The sequence below is a fragment of the Salvia miltiorrhiza genome, chromosome 5 (assembly GCF_028751815.1).
Source record: "Salvia miltiorrhiza cultivar Shanhuang (shh) chromosome 5, IMPLAD_Smil_shh, whole genome shotgun sequence".
NCBI lineage: Eukaryota > Viridiplantae > Streptophyta > Magnoliopsida > Lamiales > Lamiaceae > Salvia > Salvia miltiorrhiza.
The window spans coordinates 11,056,564-11,079,888 of NC_080391.1; the positions used below are offsets into that span (position 1 = coordinate 11,056,564).

A 23,325-nucleotide genomic window follows, 5' to 3' on the forward strand; every position below is an offset into this window, starting at 1 on the left:
TTTATCATTATTTATTCTTGACATGTAAGAAACGGGGGAAAATATTTTTAGCTACATTTATATTTTGGCTTTAATTAATTATTTATGCAAATCTTAATTGATGTTTTACCCATTACCCACACATATTTTGAAAAATGTGTAGGTGAAACAATTTGAAACTTTCAATTAGTTATTGACATTTAAATTGTGTAGCAGAAAATTTATTTGTAACATTTATTATATAGCGGTAATTCTTTTTTAAGTTTTATTTTATTTAATGAAGTTTATTTTTATATTTGGTGTGCACCTCTATTAATTTTTTTAAACCACACATAATATATGTGTGGATAATAATTTTTATATTTATATTTTGACAAATTAAGTAAATTTAATTTTATTTTTATATATTAGTGTCAACTAATCAATTGATTTCTCTACAATTATACAATAAAATAAAAATTAAATAGTCTTTAACATTAAAATAGGCATAAAAAAAAAGAATGAATATGTTAAAAAAAAAACACAAGAATTAAAATAGGCATAAAATTAAATACTAGTCTTTAACATTAAAATCGAACTCAATAAAGAGTAGGATTGTTTAAACTCTCAACAACTAAAAGACAAGAAAATATTAACAAACTAATCAATATCATTAGAACTACCCCTATTGTAATTTTTACCCCACTCAAAACAACTTTATCAGCTTTTTTAGTACCCGTGCCGGCTAGTGTTGCCGCCGGTTCCGGGCCCGAACCGGCGGTTCAGGGTCGAGAATCCGGCAAACCGAAACCGACCTGGATGAAATATAAAGGGCCGGTTTTCGGACCCTGAACCGGCCGTTCCGGGCCGGGCCGAAAACCGGCGGTTCCTGGTTTTTCACAATTCCTACATTTTTCAATGTGGGATAATGTAGCTTCACTATTTATAGTGTACTACACATGGTAGAGAATCCTACATTTTTCAATGTGGGATAATTTTAACTTAATGTAGCTTCACTATCTATAGTGTACTACACATTGTAAATAATACAACATTGTACTACACATTGTAAAGAATACAACATTTTTCAATGTGGGATCACTCAACCTAACTTATAGCTTCACTATTTATAGTGTACTACACATGGTAGAGAATCCTACATTTTTCAATGTGGGATAATGTAGCTTCACTATTTATAGTGTACTACACATGGTAGAGAATCCTACATTTTTCAATGTGGGATAATTTTAACTTAATGTAGCTTCACTATCTATAGTGTACTACACATTGTAAAGAATACAACATTTTTCAATGTGGGATCACTCAACCTAACTTACAAATATATAATTTATATTCATGTAATATATAACTTATAACTTATAAAAATATAACTTGTAACTTATAACTTATATTCATGTAATAGTTTTTACTTTACAAATGTTGAAAAAAATATTAAAATTACTCAACTTATACTATATAGTTTTATAAATTATGATGTTAAAAACTTAAAATGTTAAAATTACTCAACTTAAAGTCTTAAATTACTTAATAACTTATATACTATTGTCATATAAATATATAATTTTTAAATATATGTTTTGTTTTTTAAAGCTTGAAATTACTCAAGTTACCAAGTAAAATATTTTTCAAATTTACTCAACTTAAAAATCTTAATAATATAATAATATTTTTTATGTCATCTTTTTTTTCAAATGACAATTGAATTGAAATAAAGTAAAGGAAAAATAATTAACACATTGAGAACCAAAAATTCAAATGAATTCATAAAAATAGATATTTTTATTGAATTTATTCTATGTACCAAAAAAATATTACAAGGATACAAATTACATAATCTTTAAAATTGAATAAGTAAACTAACTAATTGATCCATCGACCTTATAAGTTATAAGTTACATATTTATAAGTTATATATTTAGAAGTTATAAGTTATTACATGAATATAAGTTATATATTTATAAGTTAGGTTGAGTGATCCCACATTGAAAAATGTAGGATTCTTTATAATGCGTAGTACATTATAGATAGTGAAGCTACATTATCCCACATTGAAAAATGTAGGATTCTCTACCATGTGTAGTACACTATAAATAGTGAAGCTACATTATCCCACATTGAAAATTGTAGGATTCTACACCATGTGTAGTACACTATAAATAGTGAAGCTACATTATCCCACATTGAAAAATGTAGGATTCTCTACCATGTGTAGTACATTATAAATTATAAATAGTGTAGGATTCTCTACCATGTGTAGTACATTATAAATAGTGAAGCTACATTATCCCACATTGAAAAATGTAGGATTCTCTACCATGTGTAGTACACTATAAATAGTGAAACTACATTTAGTTAAAATTATTAGGATTTGAATATAAAATTAAAAAAAAATAAAAAATTGGCCGGGCCCGGCGGTTCAGGGCCGAACCGGCGGGCCGGCCCGGCGGGCCGTGGGCCGCTCTCCCCTTGAACCGTAACCGGACCGAGCTCCTTGGCGGGCCGGTCCCGAAACCGGCCCGTGGTCAACGGTCCGGGCCCGGACCGTTGACTTTCGGGCCGGTTCAGGGTTGGCCCGCCGGTCCCGGTTGAACCGTGGCAGCACTAGTGCCGGCACCCAAATGGGGCACTTTTTCATGGACAGAGGGAGTATAATAAAAGTGTGTAAGTGTGTGAGATCATATTGTTTGTAGTGTAAAATCATTACCAAATATAAAAACATGACAAGATTAATGGAACAAGAAAAAAAAAAGAACTGGACAAGATCGATGGGATTGATGGCGTAATTATTTATTTATTTATTTATTTATTTATTATTATTATTATTATTTTAGATAAGGGGTTATGGTGAGTAAAATTGAGACTAGGAATAGAATCATTCATTTTTTATAATATAAATAGGTATTTGTTAAAAATAATTTATTGGTTTAAATATTTGAATGTCGGGGGAGAGAAAAAGGCCATTTTCAAAGCCTCGAATTCTCTGTGAATTATTGGGCTAAAAGCTTGTTAATGGGCCCAACATAACTCCGTTGTGCTAACGTAAGCTCGTGTGAATGCGTTTAGTGCTAAAGACTTGACTCTCTTTTCCGCAAGAGTAATTATGCCATTGACATGTAAAGGCTTTCTATGTTGCTCTTTTTTCATTCCAGTTCACGTATTTTTAAATTATTATGAACATTTTTAATACAGTATTTAAGAAAAAAAAATGTTAGGAGTAGACCTATTTTTTGAAATTTGTTTTAAATGAATAATGTCCAATTTTATTTGGCACTAAGAGCAGCGACCATGTCGAGGGCGGTGTCGACCCGGGGCGAAGGAGGCGGCCGCGCGCTGGAGGGGCGCCCAGATGCGAGGCGGGGTCGAGGCTACGGCACGAGGCGAGAGAGGAGATGAGATGGCGCGTCCTGCGGACGCGCCTAATTTAAAAAAAAAAATATCCAAAAATTCGACCGTTTCCAAATTTTCTTTTTTTTAAAAAAAAAAAAAAAAACGACCGTTGCAAATTTTCAACTGTTATTTTGATTTTTTTTTTCTTTTTTCCCCTTCTATAAATACTACTCTTCCTTCCATTCTTTCAAATTCACCAACACCTTCAACTACAATTCTCTCCCAAAAAAAATTCTCTCTTCTACATTTCCAAAGATGGATCGTGAATTCGATGAATACATGGAGCAACAAGGCGGATCGAGGGTTCCAATGATGGGGTTCGCTCCATTTTCAGCAGCCTCGAATGTCTTGGCTACAGGAAATGTTCCTACGCCGGCGGCGAACGCCAACGTTCAAGAAGAGCCGGAGGAGGTGAAGCCGAAAGCCAAGGGCACTCGCGCTGCATATTCTAGCGAGGAGACCGAGCTCGTGGCAATATTGTGGGCGGAGGCAACCCACAATCCTATTTTGGGGACCTCCCAAAAGTTGCTCCAATATTGGGGAGCAATCGCCGAGAAGTTCAACGCGCTCAATACTTCGGGAGCGCCGCCGCGAAAGTCGGAGCATCTCAAGTCCCACTTCGCCCGTGTCCAAAAGGAGACAAAATTCTTCGAGGGCTTCTACAACACGTGCAAGGAGAATTGGGGGAGTGGTATGAGCGACGATCAAATCTTCCAACAAGCCCAGACGATGTTCGAGGCGAATTTCAAGAAGCAATTCTCCTACGTCAAAGCTTGGAAAGTGCTTCGTGACTGCCAAAGATTCACGTCGCAAGCCGGGGATGTCCACTCCGCCAAAAAGTCGAAGGGCTCCGATGGTGGAGCAACCACTACTTCTTCGGAGCCGAGTGTCACGGCGAGACCCCAAGGCTAAAAAGCGGCAAAGCGAGACAAGGGCAAGGCGAAGAAGGGAGAAGGGTCTTCGGGAGGAGGATCGGCGTTCTCCGACGCCCTCAAGAAGGTGGCCGAAAGCATGAAGGAGCATGCTCTCAAAACGGGGCAAATCGCCCATGCCAAAAAAATGCAAGCCGAGATGAAACGGGAGGAGATGGATATGAAGCTCTTGAACAAGGATACGACGGGTATGACGGATGCACAATTGGCTTTGCACAACCACCTAGTCCAAGAAGTGCTCAAGCGTCGAGGGCTTATTTAAATTAGGAAATTATGTTTTTTTTATTTTATTAGCATATTTTAATTATGTTTTTAATTTTATTTAAATTATTGTAATGTAGAATTTTAATTTTAATGAAATTTGAATTTTAAAAATAAAAGTGTAGAAATATGAATTTTGTGGAAATGGGGATCTAAGCACCCACCTAAGACACAATGCATTGGAGAGGGGTGTGTCTTAGGTGGGGCCCACTCCTAAGACACCCCTCTAAGACACCACCATTGTGGATGCTCTAATGGTGAACAACAAACACTTGTAAAATACTTCACACTTGCATGAACTATTCAGATTTCTTTTCTCTTAAAACCGTTTATCACCTTTTTCTGTTCGATGTAGGCTTGTGCCTGTAGCTTCCAGTTTTGGAATGAGACGGTACTCACAAGTTATTTTTCCACACATAATATGCATTGATAAATTTAAAATAAAGCATAAAAACATATATAGTCTTTTATTTAAGGTTAATGTAGAGAGGTTTTGGGATATATAATAAATGTTGACGAATTGGGGGAGGGCGGTGGGCAAAGGATGAAAGAAAGGGTCTTTCGGCAAAGGAAAAGAGTTAAGCTACGAATTATTCACTATTAATGCCCATTTTAAAATCATTATCCCATTAATACCTTTTTCAAATGAAAGACCTATTTTTGTTGGTTTGCTTAATTCTCAGTTGATGACAAGGGCCAACTTTTATTAGCAGTTTAGATTCTTTACTTTTACCCAAATTTGATTATAATACATACAGTTTTGTTTTTTTGTAATTTAATTTCATCATTGTGTGCTTGATGCTTAATAAAATAAGATGCTCGGTAAAGAATGAGAGAGGGGGGGGGGGGGGGGGGGAGAGTCTCTCCATATATATATTTTGTGTCTGTAAGTTCTTCTTGTATATATATCAGAGAAAATGGACAGGTACTTAAATAAAAATCAATTTTAAATTAAGTACTATAAATTAGGAGGCTAGGCTATTAAGTCAGAGACGGGTCTTGAGAGTTGAGACGGGATCAACTACTATTGGAATTTTAAGTGCTTATGAAAATCTACGATATGCCATTTTGTTGGATGAATTCATGGCCTTAGATTCGACTTTTATATGAAGCAAAAATATTAACTTTTGAATTTATATATTTTTTCACAGTGAATTCATGAATTTCTAATTTAATTATATATAGTAGTATTTTAAAAGCCTAACCCTTCACTAGGAGAAAATATATATACTATATATACATGTACATGTATATCTAATTTGTACTTATGTACCAAAGATTTAGTGCTTCCGAACGTAATAACAATAAACATACATGGACGTCCCCTTGGGATGGCCTAGTGGTTGGGGTGGTTGCCTGTTGTCCAAGAGGTCACAGGTTTGAATACTCTCGGCCACAATAACCACTAGGTGGTGTGTGTGTGGTTTGTATTATTTATTTATAATGTAATTTCATCAAAAAAAAAAAATAAACATACATGGACTTAAAAAGAATTAGATCGAATTCGACACTAGACCGAATTTTTTTTCAAAAAAAAAAAATAAAACCCAGACAAACATTTTAATTGTATAACAAAATAAGTCAAGGAATGCCCTCAAAAAAAAAAAATAAGTCAAGGAATGAGGAGCGAAAGTGGCTTGAATAGTAGAACTGAACCCATATATATGACCTTGAACCATGAAATTGAAAGAATTGTCTTTCTTTATTCTTTTTTGATGAAGATCCACACAATTAAACGTAATTAATTAGAGTGAGTGTGTCGATTTAAAAAGTACAGTGGAATTTGAACCATGAAATGATCATTTTGATTAGTATTTGATTGATTGTACGCGTCGAATGAAAACATATACTCCAAGAGAGATTTCAAAACTTAATATGACAAACACTACACCAATTTGAGTGAATTATGCACGAAAAAATTCATCGGTAAAATCCAAACTTCCGTCGATAAGAAGAGACACGACGGATTTAAATGTAGACCTTGAGTACTTTGAATTCACCCCTCTACTTTTTAATATATTACCACTTGCCAACGTGAATAATGAATATGTATTTATATACAATTATTCAACCATAAATTTTAGTGGTGCTTTCGATTTTTTGTGGAATATCATGCGTATTACGAACACAAGTATCACTCAGCCGACCCTTATCGAAATTAAACTCTATATAAGTTATAGTATATATATATATGAGACATGCGCATATATATACTCGTTAATCCTAATTGTTTCCACGACAATTAGCGCTAAATCAGATATTTCCAATTCTCTAATTTTATTTCACAAATACTTATGTGCAACTGTTTTTCAGAATAACACTACTTCATTCGTGAAATAACACTTGAACATTTTTTCGATCTATAAGTATTATTTGTATGTTGAAGTAATGTCATTTGGAAACCAGTTGCACCGTGCAATCGGTTGCACGGGAGAGTGCCTTATTTTATTTTGTTTGTATTTTATTTCGATGTTCGTTACTTTTTATTATAGTTTTTAACTCAATTTTCTAACAATATAAATCATATTGTAACACTATACGACTATCATCAGGACATATAATTTCATTGAGTTTACTTTTCATTTTAAATAATTACTCATTCTGTCCCATTAAAAGTGATATGCATCTCATTTTGGTCCGTTCCATTATAAATGACTCGTTTCTATAAATGGAAAAATTTAACTATTTAAAAAGTATAGGTCTCACCTCTTAAAAAAAATAATAATAGGTCCCACCACTTTATATTCTCCTTAATTTTTATGCCGAAAAGTTTTGAGCCATTATAAGTGAGACGGTACATGTACATACTCTCTTATACCAGTTTATACTAATTAAGTGCATCAATTAAAACTAGCCCGGACTCAAAAGAGTATAGCTGTCAAAAATAAAATATAAAGATGAATTTTAGAAAAGTATTTTCATAAATTAGATGAAAATTTATATAAAATAATTGATTATAGACGATGGTTACCACATTTCTTTAAGATGTAGTTGCCTCTAAATACATTACATTTCCCCATTTTCTGGAATTGCACATCACCTTTAAAATTCGCCTCATAATACATAACCTTTCTTTTTCTTCTGGAATTGCACATGGTCAGCCAACCACCAACCGAAAAATTATGTGGATGCCGGAAACGCCACATATACACGCCGAAAAAAAAATTAATTGATGTGGCAGCTATGTAGGAAATTATAATTTTTTTTTGCTATTAAATTCGAATTTCCGGAATATAGAATTAAGGCATTAATTTCTTAAATCTCCAATTTTCCCCTAAATTCCCTAGTTTTACAATTTCCCACTTTTTACAATTGCCCTAGCGTCCAGACTTGAATTTCGATATGCTCCACATTGCCCTAACTCCAGCAATTACACCAACACCAAGAAAGGCTCCAGCTCCGGCGATTACACTTGCTCTAGCGATTACACCAACACGAACCAGCGACGAAGGCTCCAGCGCACGCGACGAACCGGCGACCAAGGATTTAGCGCACGAAACAAATTAATCAGGCAGGGAGACGAACGTGTCGTCGTTGATTTAACTTAGATTGCGATCTTTCCTCTAACATCAACTGCTAATTTGCATAGATTTCACAAACTCAATTAAAGTGAACAAGCCGGCAATTTGAATTATTCATTATGCATTTGGCGTGGGTTGCTTTCTTTATCCATGGCCTACTGTGCTGAAAACTTAGTTGATATAATCCTTTTTTGGCTGGTTTAAGTGCATTTATTGTTGTCGTGTTGTTGATTATGGTAGAACTGCAGGGGCGATGGGAAATTGCTGTTTTCGTGGGATCTAGTGAGGGAAGGTTGCGATCAATGATGTCAGGAGGCCAACGATCGGGTTTAGCGCAAGCCGATAAAGATCCGTCCGTTCGATAATTTGTTGCGAATGGGGAAATTGTAAAACTAGGGGATTTAGGGGAAAATTGGGGATTTGGAAAATTAATGCCTTAATTCTATATTCTGAAAATTTGAATTTAATTGCAAAAAAAAAAAAAATGTATTTAGGAGCAATTACCTCTTTCTTTAATTAGCCTCCAATTTTTTTTGGAATACCAGAAAATTAATGCCACAATGTTTAATTGTTTTTTCATTAATGTAATGTCATGTTTTTTTTAATTTTTATCCAATTGATACAACATCTTTTTTTTTTAATATCATAACTCATGCATAACATTTCAAACATTTTTTTAATAATATCACAAGTTTATATTTCAACGTCAGAATTTCAACAAGACCGTTTGGATATAAAACTCTTATGCTCTTGCATATATATATATATATGAGTAAAATTTTGAAATAGCCAAAATGAAGCATAAAACACAATTTATGGCCACACATTAAAAAAATATAAAATTTGACCATTTTTATTAATTTGAACGTTTTTACCCTTAATGAGGCGGACCGGATAGGATCAGACACGCAGGTCGCGTGCCGGATCGGGTTAGACACTTATGGCACTATTAGTGTCATAAGTGTCAATATTTTACTTTGGTTTTATTTTGGATTTCCGTTGGCACTTATGGCACTAAGAGTGCCATAAGTGCCAACGAAAATCCAAAATAAAAACAAGTAAAATGGTCCTTTTGGCACTTATGGCACTAATAGTGCCATAAGTGTCATACGTGCAACAGAAACAACAGTAATAGAATTTAGAAATCATAAATTAATGGATCATTTAAACCCTAAATGGATAATCTAAACCCTAAATCGAACATCTAAACCCTAAATGGATAATCTAAACCCTAAATGGAACATTTAAACCATACGGGGAAATGTTTAAAATTGTTCTTTTGGCACTTATGGCACTATGCCAACGGAAATCTAAAATAAAATCAAGTAATGAAATGATTCGTATGGCACTTATGGCACTATTAGTGCCATAAGTGCCATACGCGCAGCGGGCGCGCAACCCACCTATAAGCTTCCAGCGGCCGCGCAATCATCCAACGGTCGCGCAATCACCTCAGCGGCTGAGTAAATAGGGCAAATTAGGCATACCACCTAATTAATTGTCATATTTTGATGTTTTAAGATTAAGAACCAAAAATTAATTTTCAATCATCATTATGATCATTTGACTACATTTGCTTCTATATATATTCACGAACAATATCAATGTTACATCTTACATGAGGATGTGGCAATAAGTATAACATATGTTCCACGTCGTTCAAACGGAACATGATATTATTATAAAACATAAAATAATGTGACGTTTTGGGAAATATTTCCTTCATATCTTTTGGTGAGATAAACTTAGATGAAAGATGATGCATAAATATGTCTGTGATAATACATATGTGTACAGTAGAAGTACTGTGGGGAAAAAAGAAAAAGGAAAGAGCGGATAGAGAAGGGGTGGGACCAGTCAAAGATAGGGTAATGTAATGATTATAGAGTTTGTTAGTATACTATCCTTTAGGGGTTGTGAAAATGATATTTTAAAGAAAGGGAACTAAAAGAAGTTAAAAACATAAAAGAAAAAGTAGAGATTAGTGGACAGGAAAAAATCAAAAGCAAGGGGGTGATGGGTTGCCAGGTAGTTTCAACTGTTGAATCATCAAAGTGTTTTTTACTACTTTGGGATATTGTAAAGTTTTGATAATAAATGGACCCCATCTCCTATTTTCATTCGTTAATTACTTCCTCCTTTCATTAAAAAAATTTACCATAATAAAACAAATTTTAATATAATAGTTACTAATATTGTAGGGAGTAAAAAGGCTCATTATAAATATAATTTTTAATTAAATAATTATAAAATAGAGTAAGAGTTTCATTAATAACATATTTTTTGTTAATGTGAAATGTATGGACCCTATTACTATAAATGGACGTGGTAATTTTTTTGTGAATGAATCTAAAATAAAATTATGATAATTTTTTTTATAGAAGAAAGAAGTAAATTATGTATAACAATAGTATTTTGATTGAATTAACATCAATTATGAAGACCTTAAACTAAATTAATGGAAAGCTATTACTAAAAATGGCTAATTGCCACGTTGTTCAAGAAATTGGATATTGCACCAGATCTGAAAAATTGACTTTTATATCCATAACCTCTTGTTTTTGTCTGATTTTAGTCCGGTGACCGATTTTTTTTTACGCCGATGCTGACACGGTGGCAACCAGAATTGATATCTAGGCACATTTATGACACGTGAAAAAAAAATCCACTCCCCCCATCGTCTTCCCCCATCCCCAAACCCTAATTTCCCCTCTTCCACCTGCCGGTGCCACCCCCTGCCGCAACCACCGGCTGCAGCCTGCTTGCTATTCCTCAACATTTGAAGTCGAGATTTGACATATTTAGCCTTATCGGCAAGGAGAAGAGAGAAATGTGTGAGTTGAGTTTCTGTGGCAACGTTGAGCAGCGCGGGCACCGTGGAATACTTGACCTCCAAGATCTTCCTGCGCAGTTTGGCGACCTCCTCCTCGATTTTCCTTTTCCTTTCGTGGAAGAAATCGGGGATACCGAAGTTCTTGTTTCCGAGAACCTTGGCCTTGGACTTGTAGATGTCGATTATCCGGTGGACTTGGTCGGCGTTTTGGGGCCAGATCTCGGCCTCGATTTGCTTGGGGTGTAGATTATCATACACGCCTTTACATCGCTGAGTATCGTGAATATGAGAATGATAGGTGGTGGCGGCAAGCAGCGCCAGCGCCGACGGATGGGGGAGGGAAAATTAGGGTTTGGGGGGTGGGGGAAGGGGCAAGACGATGGGGGGGGGGAATTTTTGTTTTTTTTTTTCACATGCCATAAATGTGTTTAGGTGTCAATTTCGGCTGCCACCGTGTATTTTTAATAAATATTATTTTGCCTAAATTTCTCCTTCAAACGTACTTATTTAAATTCATATATAATTTTAATTTTCCTTAAAAACATCTAATTTAAAGTTTTGTAAGAGTTAATTGAATATAATTTTGAATATGTGTATATATATAGTATTTATTATTATCTATAAAATATTTAAATTGTTTGATAATGACAATTAACAATACACATTAATATTATAGAGTAGTAGGCGTCGTAATAAATATTTTCATACACATATATAAATAAAAATTATAAAAACATTATACTTTTAATATATATAACTAATTATTCATTTACAAATTTAACTTTTAAAATTTTTGTTGTAATATGAATCAATATATTTTTATTCATCGTAATTGCACTATTATAATTGAAAATCATATAAAATACAAAACCGTGTATCTACTTATTTTTTCTTTAGAAAATAAAACTAAGTAATTAAAAATATAGAGAAAGAAATAAAATTAATAATAGGAAAAAAAATTAAAGGTGTGTTTAAAATTTATGCATCCCCTTCGACTCCACCTTCAATATTTTATAATTTAAATACTATAAAAGAATCGAATTGTATTTCTCGAATTACTAGGTGGATCAATGGCAAAAGAGTATCTCCACCTCGTTTACAAGAACATAATTAATGTGTATTCTCCAATGTGCCATTTAATTAAATAGAATGAGCAGTTTGAAAGAGGGGCCAAAGAGGGGCCTCCATGTAGGCGATTTAGTGGCCAAAGAGTCTGATTTAGCTGATAAAAAACAAGCAATGTTCAATTCAATCTCACTTGTCGTCAAAAAATTTACACTCCCATCATCGAAGTAACAACTCTACCAATCATAGTATTATTTTTTTTTCTTTCTTTCTTTTTTTCTTTTTTGATGGAATGGTAGTATTATGTTTATTTATGATGTTATCGCCAAAATTGTGAAATAGACATCATCTGTCCATAAGATTTTATAGAATTCAAATATAAATTGTATCCGGTTTTAAAAAACTTTTAATTAGAGCTGTTACTTAGAATACAATAGATTCCGTCAAAAAAAAAAATCATAAATCAATGTCGTAATCTATCTATTAAAAATACAATCATGCGTGTATATATATAGTTTCATTATTTATCCATAGCATAATACACAATTAAATACGAAAAGGAATTATTAAAAATATTTAATATTTTGTGACGAGGGAAATCGAAAATCGTTAGCTGAATATATTATGGACTTAAATATATGAGGCAAATCTTTTTATAGCCATGTTTTATATATATATAAGTTATATAGCCCTACTTTTCAATACACAAGTTACATAACCTTTTTTTGCTGAAAATACTATTATACCCTTCCTTTTTCTTTCCACAAAATAGAATTTCAAACAATCTCTTCATCTCTCTCTCTCTTTCTCAAAATTGAAATTGACAGTCATAGCTCGCCAGAAAAAAATTCGCTTGCCCAACTCCGTCGTCCGACCCGTCGCCGCCGTCGAAGCGCAGCCACGCTTCGCACTGTCGCTCCGTCGTCATCGAAGCCCAGCTCACGCACAAACTCCCCCGTCAACGTCTGCCGCTGCCGAAGCCCCCATTTTCCGCCGCCAAACTAGGGCTCATGGTCCAGCCCTTGTCGTCCAACCTGTCGCCGACCCTTGTCCGCCGCTGAAGCCCCATTCTCCACCGCCAAACTAGGGCTTAAAGTCCAGCCCCTGCTGCTGCAATCCGCCGCCCAGCTGTTGTCTATCGCGAGTACACGATGGAGTACTCGATCGATCGTGATCGAGTACTCCATCGAGTACACGATCGAGTACTCCATCGAGTACTCGCCAGAAATTATTCTCTTCTCTTTTTTCCTTCGCCAAATATATGTTTTGTAATGTGTAGATTATTGCAATTTGTAATGTTGGATTTCATTGTGTAACTATATGCATTGATTTGAGTGCGTAGAAGGTTGGCTATAATATTTGATGATTGGATAATAATTTAGTTGATTATTATATTTGATTGTTCGATTATAATTTGCACAAGCGTATAATTCGTTAATAATTAAATGCAACATAATTTTGATTATAAATCTCGAGAAAATAAGTAAAATTGAAAATTGTGCAAGATATACACCGAGTACTCGATCGTGTACTCGATGGTGCCATCGAGTACACTGAGTACTCGATGGTTCCATCGAGTACACCACCGAGTAATGAAAAATAATAATATTTTTTGTATTATTTTTTTGGATTAATTAACAAATAAAATGTTACATCGTTTGTACTCTAAACAATGAAAAAAAATCATTATTCGATACGGTACTCGGTAGTCCATCGAGTAGACCGACTACTCGATTACACGATGACCGACTACTCGATGGCGTTCTCCATCCAGTACTTCATTGAGTAGTGAAAAACAATGATCGACAGAACACTTCATATCATTAAAAATAATGAGAGAAATAGCTAAATTGAATATTGTTTTTCACTACTTGATGGAGTAGTCGATCGAGTAGTGAAGAACAATGATGATTTTTTAATCAATTATTGTGATTTCAACCCACGTTTCTTGTTTGTAACGTTAACGAAATAATATTTGACTATTATATAACACGGTGTGTGATAATCATTGTCGGAAATCTATGTTTCAATTGAACACGTGACACATATTCTAAGTTTGAAAATAAAAGTCCATACTATGTCTTATGAAGTAGATATACTACATTTCAATCATTTACTCTATTGCAATAGTTAAATATACTCAATATGTTTATTTTACATTGGATTTAGCATAAGCACGTTACTTAAGATCGACGGAATGCTTCATATCATTAAAAAAAAAGAGAAAATAACAAAATTGAAGATTGTTCTTCACTACTCGATGGAGTACTCGATGGTGTTCACCATCGAGTACTCGATCGAGTAGTGAAGAACAATGATGGATTTTTTTTTATCAATTATTGTAATTTCAACACACGTTTCTCATTTGTTACGTCTATAAGAGTATATTTGACTATTATATAACACGAGGTGTGATAATCATTGCCGGTATTACATGTTTCAATTGAACATGTGACACATATTTTGAATTTCAAAATAAAAGTTCACACTATCTCTTATGTAGTAGATATACTATACTTCAATCATTTACTCAAGTGTAATAGCTAAATACACTTAATATGTTTATTTTTCGTTGAATTTAGCATAAACATATTATTTAAGACCGACGGAACGCTTCGTATCATTACAAATCTCGAGAAAAAGAGCAAAATTAAAGATTGTTCTTCACTACTCGATGGAGTACTCAGTGGTGTTCACCATCGAGTACTCCATCGAGTAGTGAAGAACAATGATGGTCTTTTTCAATTATTATGATTTCAATCCACGTTTCTTGATTGTAACATCAATGTGAATATATTTGCCTATTATAAAACATGATAAATGATAATCATTATCAGTATTACATGTTTCATTTGAACATGTGACACATAATTTGATTTTCAAAATAAAAGTCTACACTATCTCTTATGTAGTAGATATACTACACTTCAATCATTTACTCAAGTTAGCTAAATACACTTGATATGTTTATTTTCATGAAATTTAGCATAAACACGTTACTTAAGATCAACGGAACGCTTCATATCATTATAAATATCGAAAAAAGAGCAAAATTAAGATTGTTCTTCACTACTCGATGGCGTTCACTATCGAGTAGTGAAGAACATTGATGGTTTTTTTTCAATTATTGAGATTTCAATCCAGGTTTCTTATTTGTAACATCAACGTGAATATATTTGGCAATTATGAAACACAATAGATGATGATCATTGTCGGTATACATGTTTCATTTGAGCATGTGACGCATATTTTGATTTTCAAAATAAAAGTCCACACTATCTCTTATGTAGTATATATACTACATTTCAATTCATTTTTCATTGAATTTTGCACAATCACGTTATTGAAGATTGTTCTTCACAACACGATGGAGTACTCGATGGTATTCACAATCGAGTACACCATCGAATAGTGAAGAACAATGATGATTTTCTTTCAATTATTGTGCTTTCAATCCACGTTTCTTGTTTGTAACATCAGTGAGACCGGCGAAACGCTTCATATAATTACAAATCTCGAGAAAATGGGCAAAATTAAAGACTGTTCTTCACTACACGATGGAGTACTCGATGATGAACGTCATCGAGTAAACCATCGAGTAGTGAAGAACAATGATGGTTTTCTTTCAATTATTTTGTTTTCAGTTCATGTTGCTTGTTTGTAACACCAACGAGAGTGTATTTGGCTATTATAAAACACGATGGATGATAATTATTATCGGTATTACATTTTTCATTTCAACATGTGACACATGTGACAAAATTGAAGATTGTTCTTCACTACTCGATGGTCAACACCATCGAGTACTGAAAAACAATGATGATTTTTTTTCCAGTTATTATTGTGATTATAATATATGTTATATATTTTTTTTCACTAAGATTAAAGATTGTTCGTTTTTTAAGTATTGTCATTATAAAACATGTAATTATTAATTAATTATACACTTATTTTACATATAATTATTAACTATTATACGCCTGCGCTAATTTTGATCGCACCATTAAATATGATAATCATATAAAATTATCATCCAATCATCAAATATTATAATCCACCACAAATAAATTCAAATTAAAATCAAAATAGTTTAGTTTTCAAACAAAACGTATAGTTATATAACTCAATCTTCCAGTCATTCATGACTATGCGTATAGATACTCAATGACATCCACCAATATTGCAAATTGTAATGACCTATACATTACAAAATACATATTTAACACCAACTTCCCAAAAACAATAATAAAAAAAGAGAAGAGGAAAAAAAATCTGACGAGTACTCGATGGAATACTCGATCGAGTACTCGATTGAGTACTCGATGGACGATCGAGTACTCCATCGAGTACTCGATCGAGTACTGGACGCGAGGGTTTGAACAATGCAACTTCGATTAGAGCTTGGGAAACGTGGGTTGGAGCTTGGGACGTGATTCTAAGGTAGAGAGAAAGAGAGATGTGATTTGGAGAGATTTTGGACTTGATTCTAGGCTAGAGAGAGAGAGAGAGGCGTGATTCATGGGTTTGGCAGCCATGGTAGAGCTCGAAAATCAGCCATGGCCAATTTTAAAGGAAACAGTGGGGCCGAACGACGACGGATCGGCGGCAGCAAGGGCGGACGGCGACGGGCCGGCGGCAGCATGGGTGGATTGCGGCGAGCTGGCGGCAGCGGGGGCCGGGGGGCGAATGGCAACGGGCCGCCGACGGATGGCGGCAATGTGAAGAAGAAACATGAAGAAGAAAAGAAATGTGTATAAAAATAATATATAAAATGTAAAAATAAAAATATAAAAAATGTGTTATAAAATGTAAAATTTAAATAAATATAAATATGAAATAAAAATATAAAAAATCAAAGGGTATTATAGTCTTTTAAGCTTAAAATGGTTGTTTAACTTATGTATTATAAAGTGGGGCTATAAAACTTATGTTTTTATGGGAAATGGTTATATGTAATAATTCCCACTAAATATATTGCGTTGGTGATGTTTGTACTCCTGATTTCTAACCACTATCTCAATAGACAGTTAAATGAGTTAAACCTCTCACAAAAGTTAAACGAGCCAAATCTCCCACTATTGACAGTTTGGTTCTACTCAATAGTTTCGTGTCACATTTCATATTTCACTACACCAATACACATTATCGGTGTACTTATTACTTTATGCATGGCAATGTATACATGCATCCATAGTACTGAAACATGAGATATAATACTAAAATATAATAAAAAATTCCATATCCCATTTTATCGGCTCTGTTGGTCCAAACATAATACTCCCTCCATCCACATTAAATTTAATATGAATTAGATGACGCAAAAGTTTTAAGAAAATATTGTAAGATGTGTATGACGTAGAAAAATAAAATCACTAAAGTTCATTTGTAAAGTAATTAAGAAATTATTTGTGAGATGATTTTTTTGTAAATATTATGTGTACGTAAATGACAGCAAAAATAAATTTAAAGACCATACTTATCGTGAACGAACGAAAATGACAAAAAAACCATATATAGTTATCGTGAACGGAGGATGTAGTATCATTTTTACTTTTCTTGTAGAGGTTTTAATTAAAATAAAAAGGAAAAATTGATTAAATATTTTACAACTATTCTAACTGTGTTTATATTGTAGGAGGACGCCGAGAGACGGTTGGCCGGAGTTACATGCTACACAGGACGTGGATAAAAAGAATCGCGAGGTCGTCACTCCTAACTCGAGGGGGTGTGTATATGGGGTTATAGGTATGATGATGTTGAAGATCATATCTTCCCTTGGCAGATCTAGCACACAGTCCACTAGCACCTTCTAGGTTTCTCCCTCATCTGCTCTTCAAGCTCAGCTCGCCACGTTGAAGGAGGAGCTAGAGCAAAGGAAACAAAAAGAGGAGGACATGAACTGTAAGATGGAGGAAATGCAGGTGCGGATCGCGCAGCTCATGCATATATATCGACATTCCTCCTTTGATGCCTTCGATCAGTCTCACCCTAATCTCTGATTAGCTCGTTTTATTTAGACATTACTAGATACATACTTTGAATCCTTTAATTATGGATTTTAAAACTTGTGGACATATTGCTACCTTTATGCATTTTGGATTACGAGTGCTATATTTGTTATAATTTAATTTTGTGTTACTTATTTTGTTATACAAAACAGGAAAATAAAATATAATAAATAAAAATTAATTAACGATACGAAAATTTCGGTTGCTACTGTAAAATATATCGTAATAAAAAAATTAGTTAACGGCCGAACGAGAAGCGGTCGTTATTATTTGCAGACAGTTAACGACCGAAATGTAACGATTATTAGTTAACGACCGTTCATTCGGTTGTTTTTCCTTTAAAGTGTCGTAAATATCCGACAAAATTCAATATTTAAAGATCGAAAAACGGTCGTTGTTTTTAAAAAACGACCGTTAATTTTAATGGCTAAATAAAAACGGTCGTTAACGGAGCAAACGATGATACAAACAATGAGTCCTTCCTTCGATCGTTAATTTAGTCGTTGCGACGGTTAACGGTTGTTTTTTAGTGTTTTGCGATCGAAAATTCGGTCGTTTGGGCCGCATTTTCTTGTAGTGATGAAATTTAAAAGATACCATTCCCTTAATTTGTAGTTGAAGCTACGAAAATTGAGTGGAGCCATAATTAAGGCGTATAAGAAGAAAATCCATTAAACTTGAAGCTATATCTATATATCAATAAAACATTAGTAATGTCTCTTGTCATATGTTTCACACAGTGAAGAGAGATGGGTCCTGCTCCTGCACATGAGAGACGCCGCAAAATAGATGCATATCTTCAAGCCTAGCATCTGCAGTTTCTAATAATTTGCGCAGAAGTGTATAGTTGTCCGTACATAAGCTGAATTAACAGTATGTATAGAGCAGTAAAATATTGTATAGTGTAGAATACTCATGGAATACGCGAGGTGTAATGTTCACATTTTACAAGTGATCTGAGATTGAGAGAAAAAGGAAGGGGGGTGGGTTGGGGTGGGGTATTGCGTGCTTGTGGGGAAGGGGGGTGGCCCATGCAGCCTTTCTGCGGGCCCCCTCATTTTTGTTAGTTTGTGAGCAGACAAAAGCACTGAAAGCTTCTTCTTCTCCATCTCTGCTTTCACACACCTCACCCAATCATACCTCCCCAGAATCTTGTAAAGCTACCCACTCTCTCTCATCCCAATACCTATATCATCTTCTCATCACTTTATCTGATCTTATGTAAAATACATCTGATAAGGTAAAAATTAAATAAAGAGTTATATATATGTAGAATTAGTGATTCTGCAGTGTAACTTCTAATTCATTTTGTCTACCTTAAAATTAATCTTCTTACAATGTGTGTGTGTTGTGTGTAGAGTTAAGAATACAGCACATATGTATAATTGTTAATATTGGTTTATACATACAAGCAACATTGATGCCTTATTTTTGCAGTGTGAACCTAAACTAAACAGTTGGATAGTGTGGAAAAATAAAAAAATGGAAAGAGACTAAAAAACTATATGGTTGATGCAAAAAAGACATAGGATGACGAGGACCACTTTAATGGCTTTTGATCCTCAATAGTGGGCTATACTATATATACATATAGATATATAACACAACTCCATTGTCGTCCAACCCCAGAGCTCAGATTTGTCTTCACCACTTCACATTTTCTCCCTTCACCAAAATAATTTTAAAACTCTCATATCTATATAAATACTACTACGTAACAATAATAATGGGGCCAATGACACTTCCTCCAGGATTCCGGTTCCATCCGACGGACGAGGAGCTCGTGGCCTACTATCTTGATCGGAAGATCAACGGCGGAACCATCGAGCTTGAAGTCATCCCTGAGGTTGATCTCTACAAATGTGAACCCTGGGATTTACCAGGTAACAAGAATTATATATTTTAATGCGGTGTGCAAATTATTGCATACTAAAACATGCAATGTTTGATTTGGTAGATAAATCCTTCTTGCCTAGCAAAGACATGGAGTGGTACTTCTACGGGCCACGGGACAGGAAGTACCCGAACGGGTCGCGAACAAATCGCGCGACGCGTTCAGGGTACTGGAAGGCGACGGGGAAAGACCGGACGGTGCACTCGCAAAAACGGGCGGTGGGCATGAAGAAGACATTGGTGTATTACAGAGGGAGAGCGCCTCATGGCGTTAGAACTGACTGGGTAATGCACGAGTATCGCCTCATCGACTCTGTTTCCACATCTACTCTCAAGGTTGCTACATTCTTACTTAATTAATTGTGTATGAATTCGCATGATAAAATTGGAACAACCTTAGTTACATAATTAACAACTTTGAAAGATAAGCCAGGCAAAAAAATGAAAAGGAAAGATGTGAGCTAGTTAAAGTGCGTGTAATGTAGGGTATATATGACATGACGATCTTTCCTTTTTGAAATTCCATTCCTTTAATTTATACTCATTGTGAAGAAGCAATTTTACATTTATTACAGGATTCTTATGCACTCTGTCGGGTGTTGAAGAAAAACATAGTCATAACAAAGACGAGCAAACAAGAATCAGGCGTTATATGGGACGACGACAGCACGCCGGAAACATCCGCCAAACAAACCGAGGGATCCTCCTCCGACGTCACACAAACCACACCTGGCGTTGCCGTAGTCTCCTCCACGCCTCAGATCGCATCAGATGAAGTCAACAGCTCCATCGTCGACCAATTTTATTACGATGCCACCCAAAACATATCAGATTTCAATATTCAGGTAATTAGCTAGATGATGGTGATGGTCCCAGGAATATTGATGGATCTGTTTCGATTATAAAAGTGAGGAAAAGTAGAGAGCGATGAACTCAACATATCTTTCCCTAAAGCACGCCTGCAAAATAACTCCGAAACTCATGAATCCAATCGCTTTTATCCTCACCATTTCCCATAAATTCTTTTGACTGCCTAAAATGTCTTTCCAATTAAATCGAAATAATAATAAATGAAAAATGTGCAGGACTATACAGGTATATTCTACGAATCGTGGTATCCGGCGCTGGGGGTGGACGACTTCCCACAAATAGATCATCTGAGCGGCGATCACGTGGCTTCCGACAGATGTCTCAACGGCATTGCAACTCTAGATGAGATTTATGCCGTGTGCTCTACACACGACAATTATGCAGGATCGAATTAGCTTACACTTTGTAATGTTTTCAAATTTACAGACGAATGAGATTGGGGTGGGGTTCTTTAATTACATATATATTTCATTTTTTTTGGTTTGCTCTTTTAATTTATACTTGTAAGGATATGGAAGAATTAAGATAATTTTGTGCTAACGTATCTTTTTTTTTTTCCTTTGTAATTTTTGCGGGCAAGTCCAGAGTTTTATAAATGGCTTCTCTCGTTGTTTTTAAAGAGAATTTGTTGTTTGTTTAGCTGCGATTAGTAAAGTGTCATGTCTTAATATGAACATTTTATTTTTATAATTGAATCTTGATATTTACGCGAATAATTGAATAATCATTTTCACATGAGTTTAAATCTTGGAGGAGACAAAAATTTCACTATATTAATTAAATATAACTATTTGTATGTTTTATTCATAAATTTTATTAATTTATTCATTATTCTTGTTACTCACAAAAAAATGGCCACCCACTCGAGGAGTGCGAGTCAAGCGCCTGTCACCGATGCAGTCGCCATCGCCTACTACTCGTCTCTATTATCCGCCAAACAACTCGCATCAATGGCAAACTTAGCCGCCGCCTGCCCCACCTTCAACTCACAACCAACAATAGCCTAACGCCATTATTGTCGTCATCATCACCCCAATTCCCTGCTTGGTCGACATCAACAGCACCACCCATCACGCCGCCATCGTCGTCATATATCCTCTACACTCAGACGTAACGACAACAACACCCATAATAGATGAACAGATTGTAGGGAAAAGAGAAGATGAATAATAAATTAAGGTAATAGGTTAAATATTATCTATGCATATTTGTGTGCAACATTATAGGTAATAGGTTAAATATTATCTATGCATATTTGTGTGCAACATTATGTATATTTATGTTCAACCCTTATGCATATTAAAAATACATTAAAGAACTTAAAAAATATGAAAAATCCTAAATCATCAAAATTTTAAGCGACAATAATATACTCCTTCATATATTTTTATCTTTAAAAACTTCTGTCACATGACGTGTTTTTTATATTTTTTTTAATTTTTGGATTTGAAGGAGGAAAAGTGACGAGGTTTGAACTCTAAATTTCATTGTTTAATGTTTATAGACAGAAGTTGGCACCTTGGATGTCCACGTGAACACATATGGTCTAAATCTAAATTTATATAGTACTATCTAAAAAGGGATCTAAATGATCCACTCGTCATCTCGAGGTCGTAGTTGGTGTCGATTGATTGGGTGAAATGAAAATTAATTTTGTAATTAAGGCATGGTCAGCCTGTTAAAGTGAATGCTGGTATAGAACTTAAATGCAAATTATATAGAGTTTTAGCAAAACGAGGACAAAGTCATCTCGAGATTTTAATTTGCAGCAAGAAGTCAAAAACTGTGTACATCGGTAGCCAGTAAAATCGGAAAAAATAATATTAATTTAATTATCATACTCATAAATATAATAAAATTTATTTTTAACTATAAATATATTAGAATTGAATATTAAAAAATTAAAAAGAATTTAAAATTATAAAATTTGATATTATATATGAAAAGCCAAAAAAAATAAGTTAAAAATAAATAAAAAAATACTAATAGAAAAGAATTAAAAATACATTTTTTTTCAAAAAGATGAGAGAGGAGAGAGAAATTTATAAAAAAAATTAATATTTAAACAAATTTAATTTGTACATTTTAAATCATATATTTACATAAAATATATTAAATTAAAGCTCTTATCGTGATCTTTAATTTGATATGCATATTAAATATTTTACAATTAATCGAATTTTACAATTTTAAAAAAATGAAAAAATTAATGGTTGTTTCTTAAAAAAAGAAGTTAATGGCAGTTATCTACACATAATTAAATGTGCATGTGAAAATTTACAAATATTAATTTGAGTTTGAACTTTTGACTTTAATTTTTCTGTTATTCACAAAATTGCCACCTAAATCAATTTCAAATTGGAAACTCCCTTTTTAATATAGTATAGATTAAAAAATAGTTACTACTACTTTTTAACCAAATACAAATATATAAATATAACTTGAACTTATATTTACTGTTGACTTTATAATTCGAATGAAAATTAAGACCAAAGAAAATGAACATATCTCATCGAACTGATGAATTAAAAAAATTATTATTAAAATAAAGTTTTATTAAAAAAGAAGGAAAAAAG

At 34.0% G+C, this 23,325-nt stretch overlaps 1 protein-coding gene across 1 annotated transcript; it reads left to right on the forward strand.

Annotated features, from left to right (window-relative positions):
- The first annotated feature begins 19,432 nt into the window (after nt 1–19,432).
- On the forward strand, nt 19,433–21,368 carry LOC130985991 (NAC domain-containing protein 54-like). The gene is made up of 4 exons (XM_057909245.1): nt 19,433–19,869; nt 19,944–20,215; nt 20,455–20,724; nt 20,965–21,368. Exons 1-4 carry the CDS (start codon nt 19,713–19,715, stop codon nt 21,142–21,144), a joined length of 879 nt encoding a protein of 292 aa, XP_057765228.1. The 5' UTR covers nt 19,433–19,712; the 3' UTR covers nt 21,145–21,368.
- Nucleotides 21,369–23,325: the final 1,957 nt, after the last annotated feature.

What these genes read in the sequence shown, in the direction of transcription:
- LOC130985991 (XM_057909245.1), top strand. Translation starts at nt 19,713, where the DNA reads ATGGGGCCAATGACACTTCCTCCAGGATTCCGGTTCCATCCGACGGAC. An exon ending in TGAACCCTGGGATTTACCAG is followed by an intron (nt 19,870 to 19,943) that starts GTAACAAGAATT and finishes TTGATTTGGTAG; the next exon opens with ATAAATCCTTCTTGCCTAGC. An exon ending in TATCAGATTTCAATATTCAG is followed by an intron (nt 20,725 to 20,964) that starts GTAATTAGCTAG and finishes AAAAATGTGCAG; the next exon opens with GACTATACAGGTATATTCTA.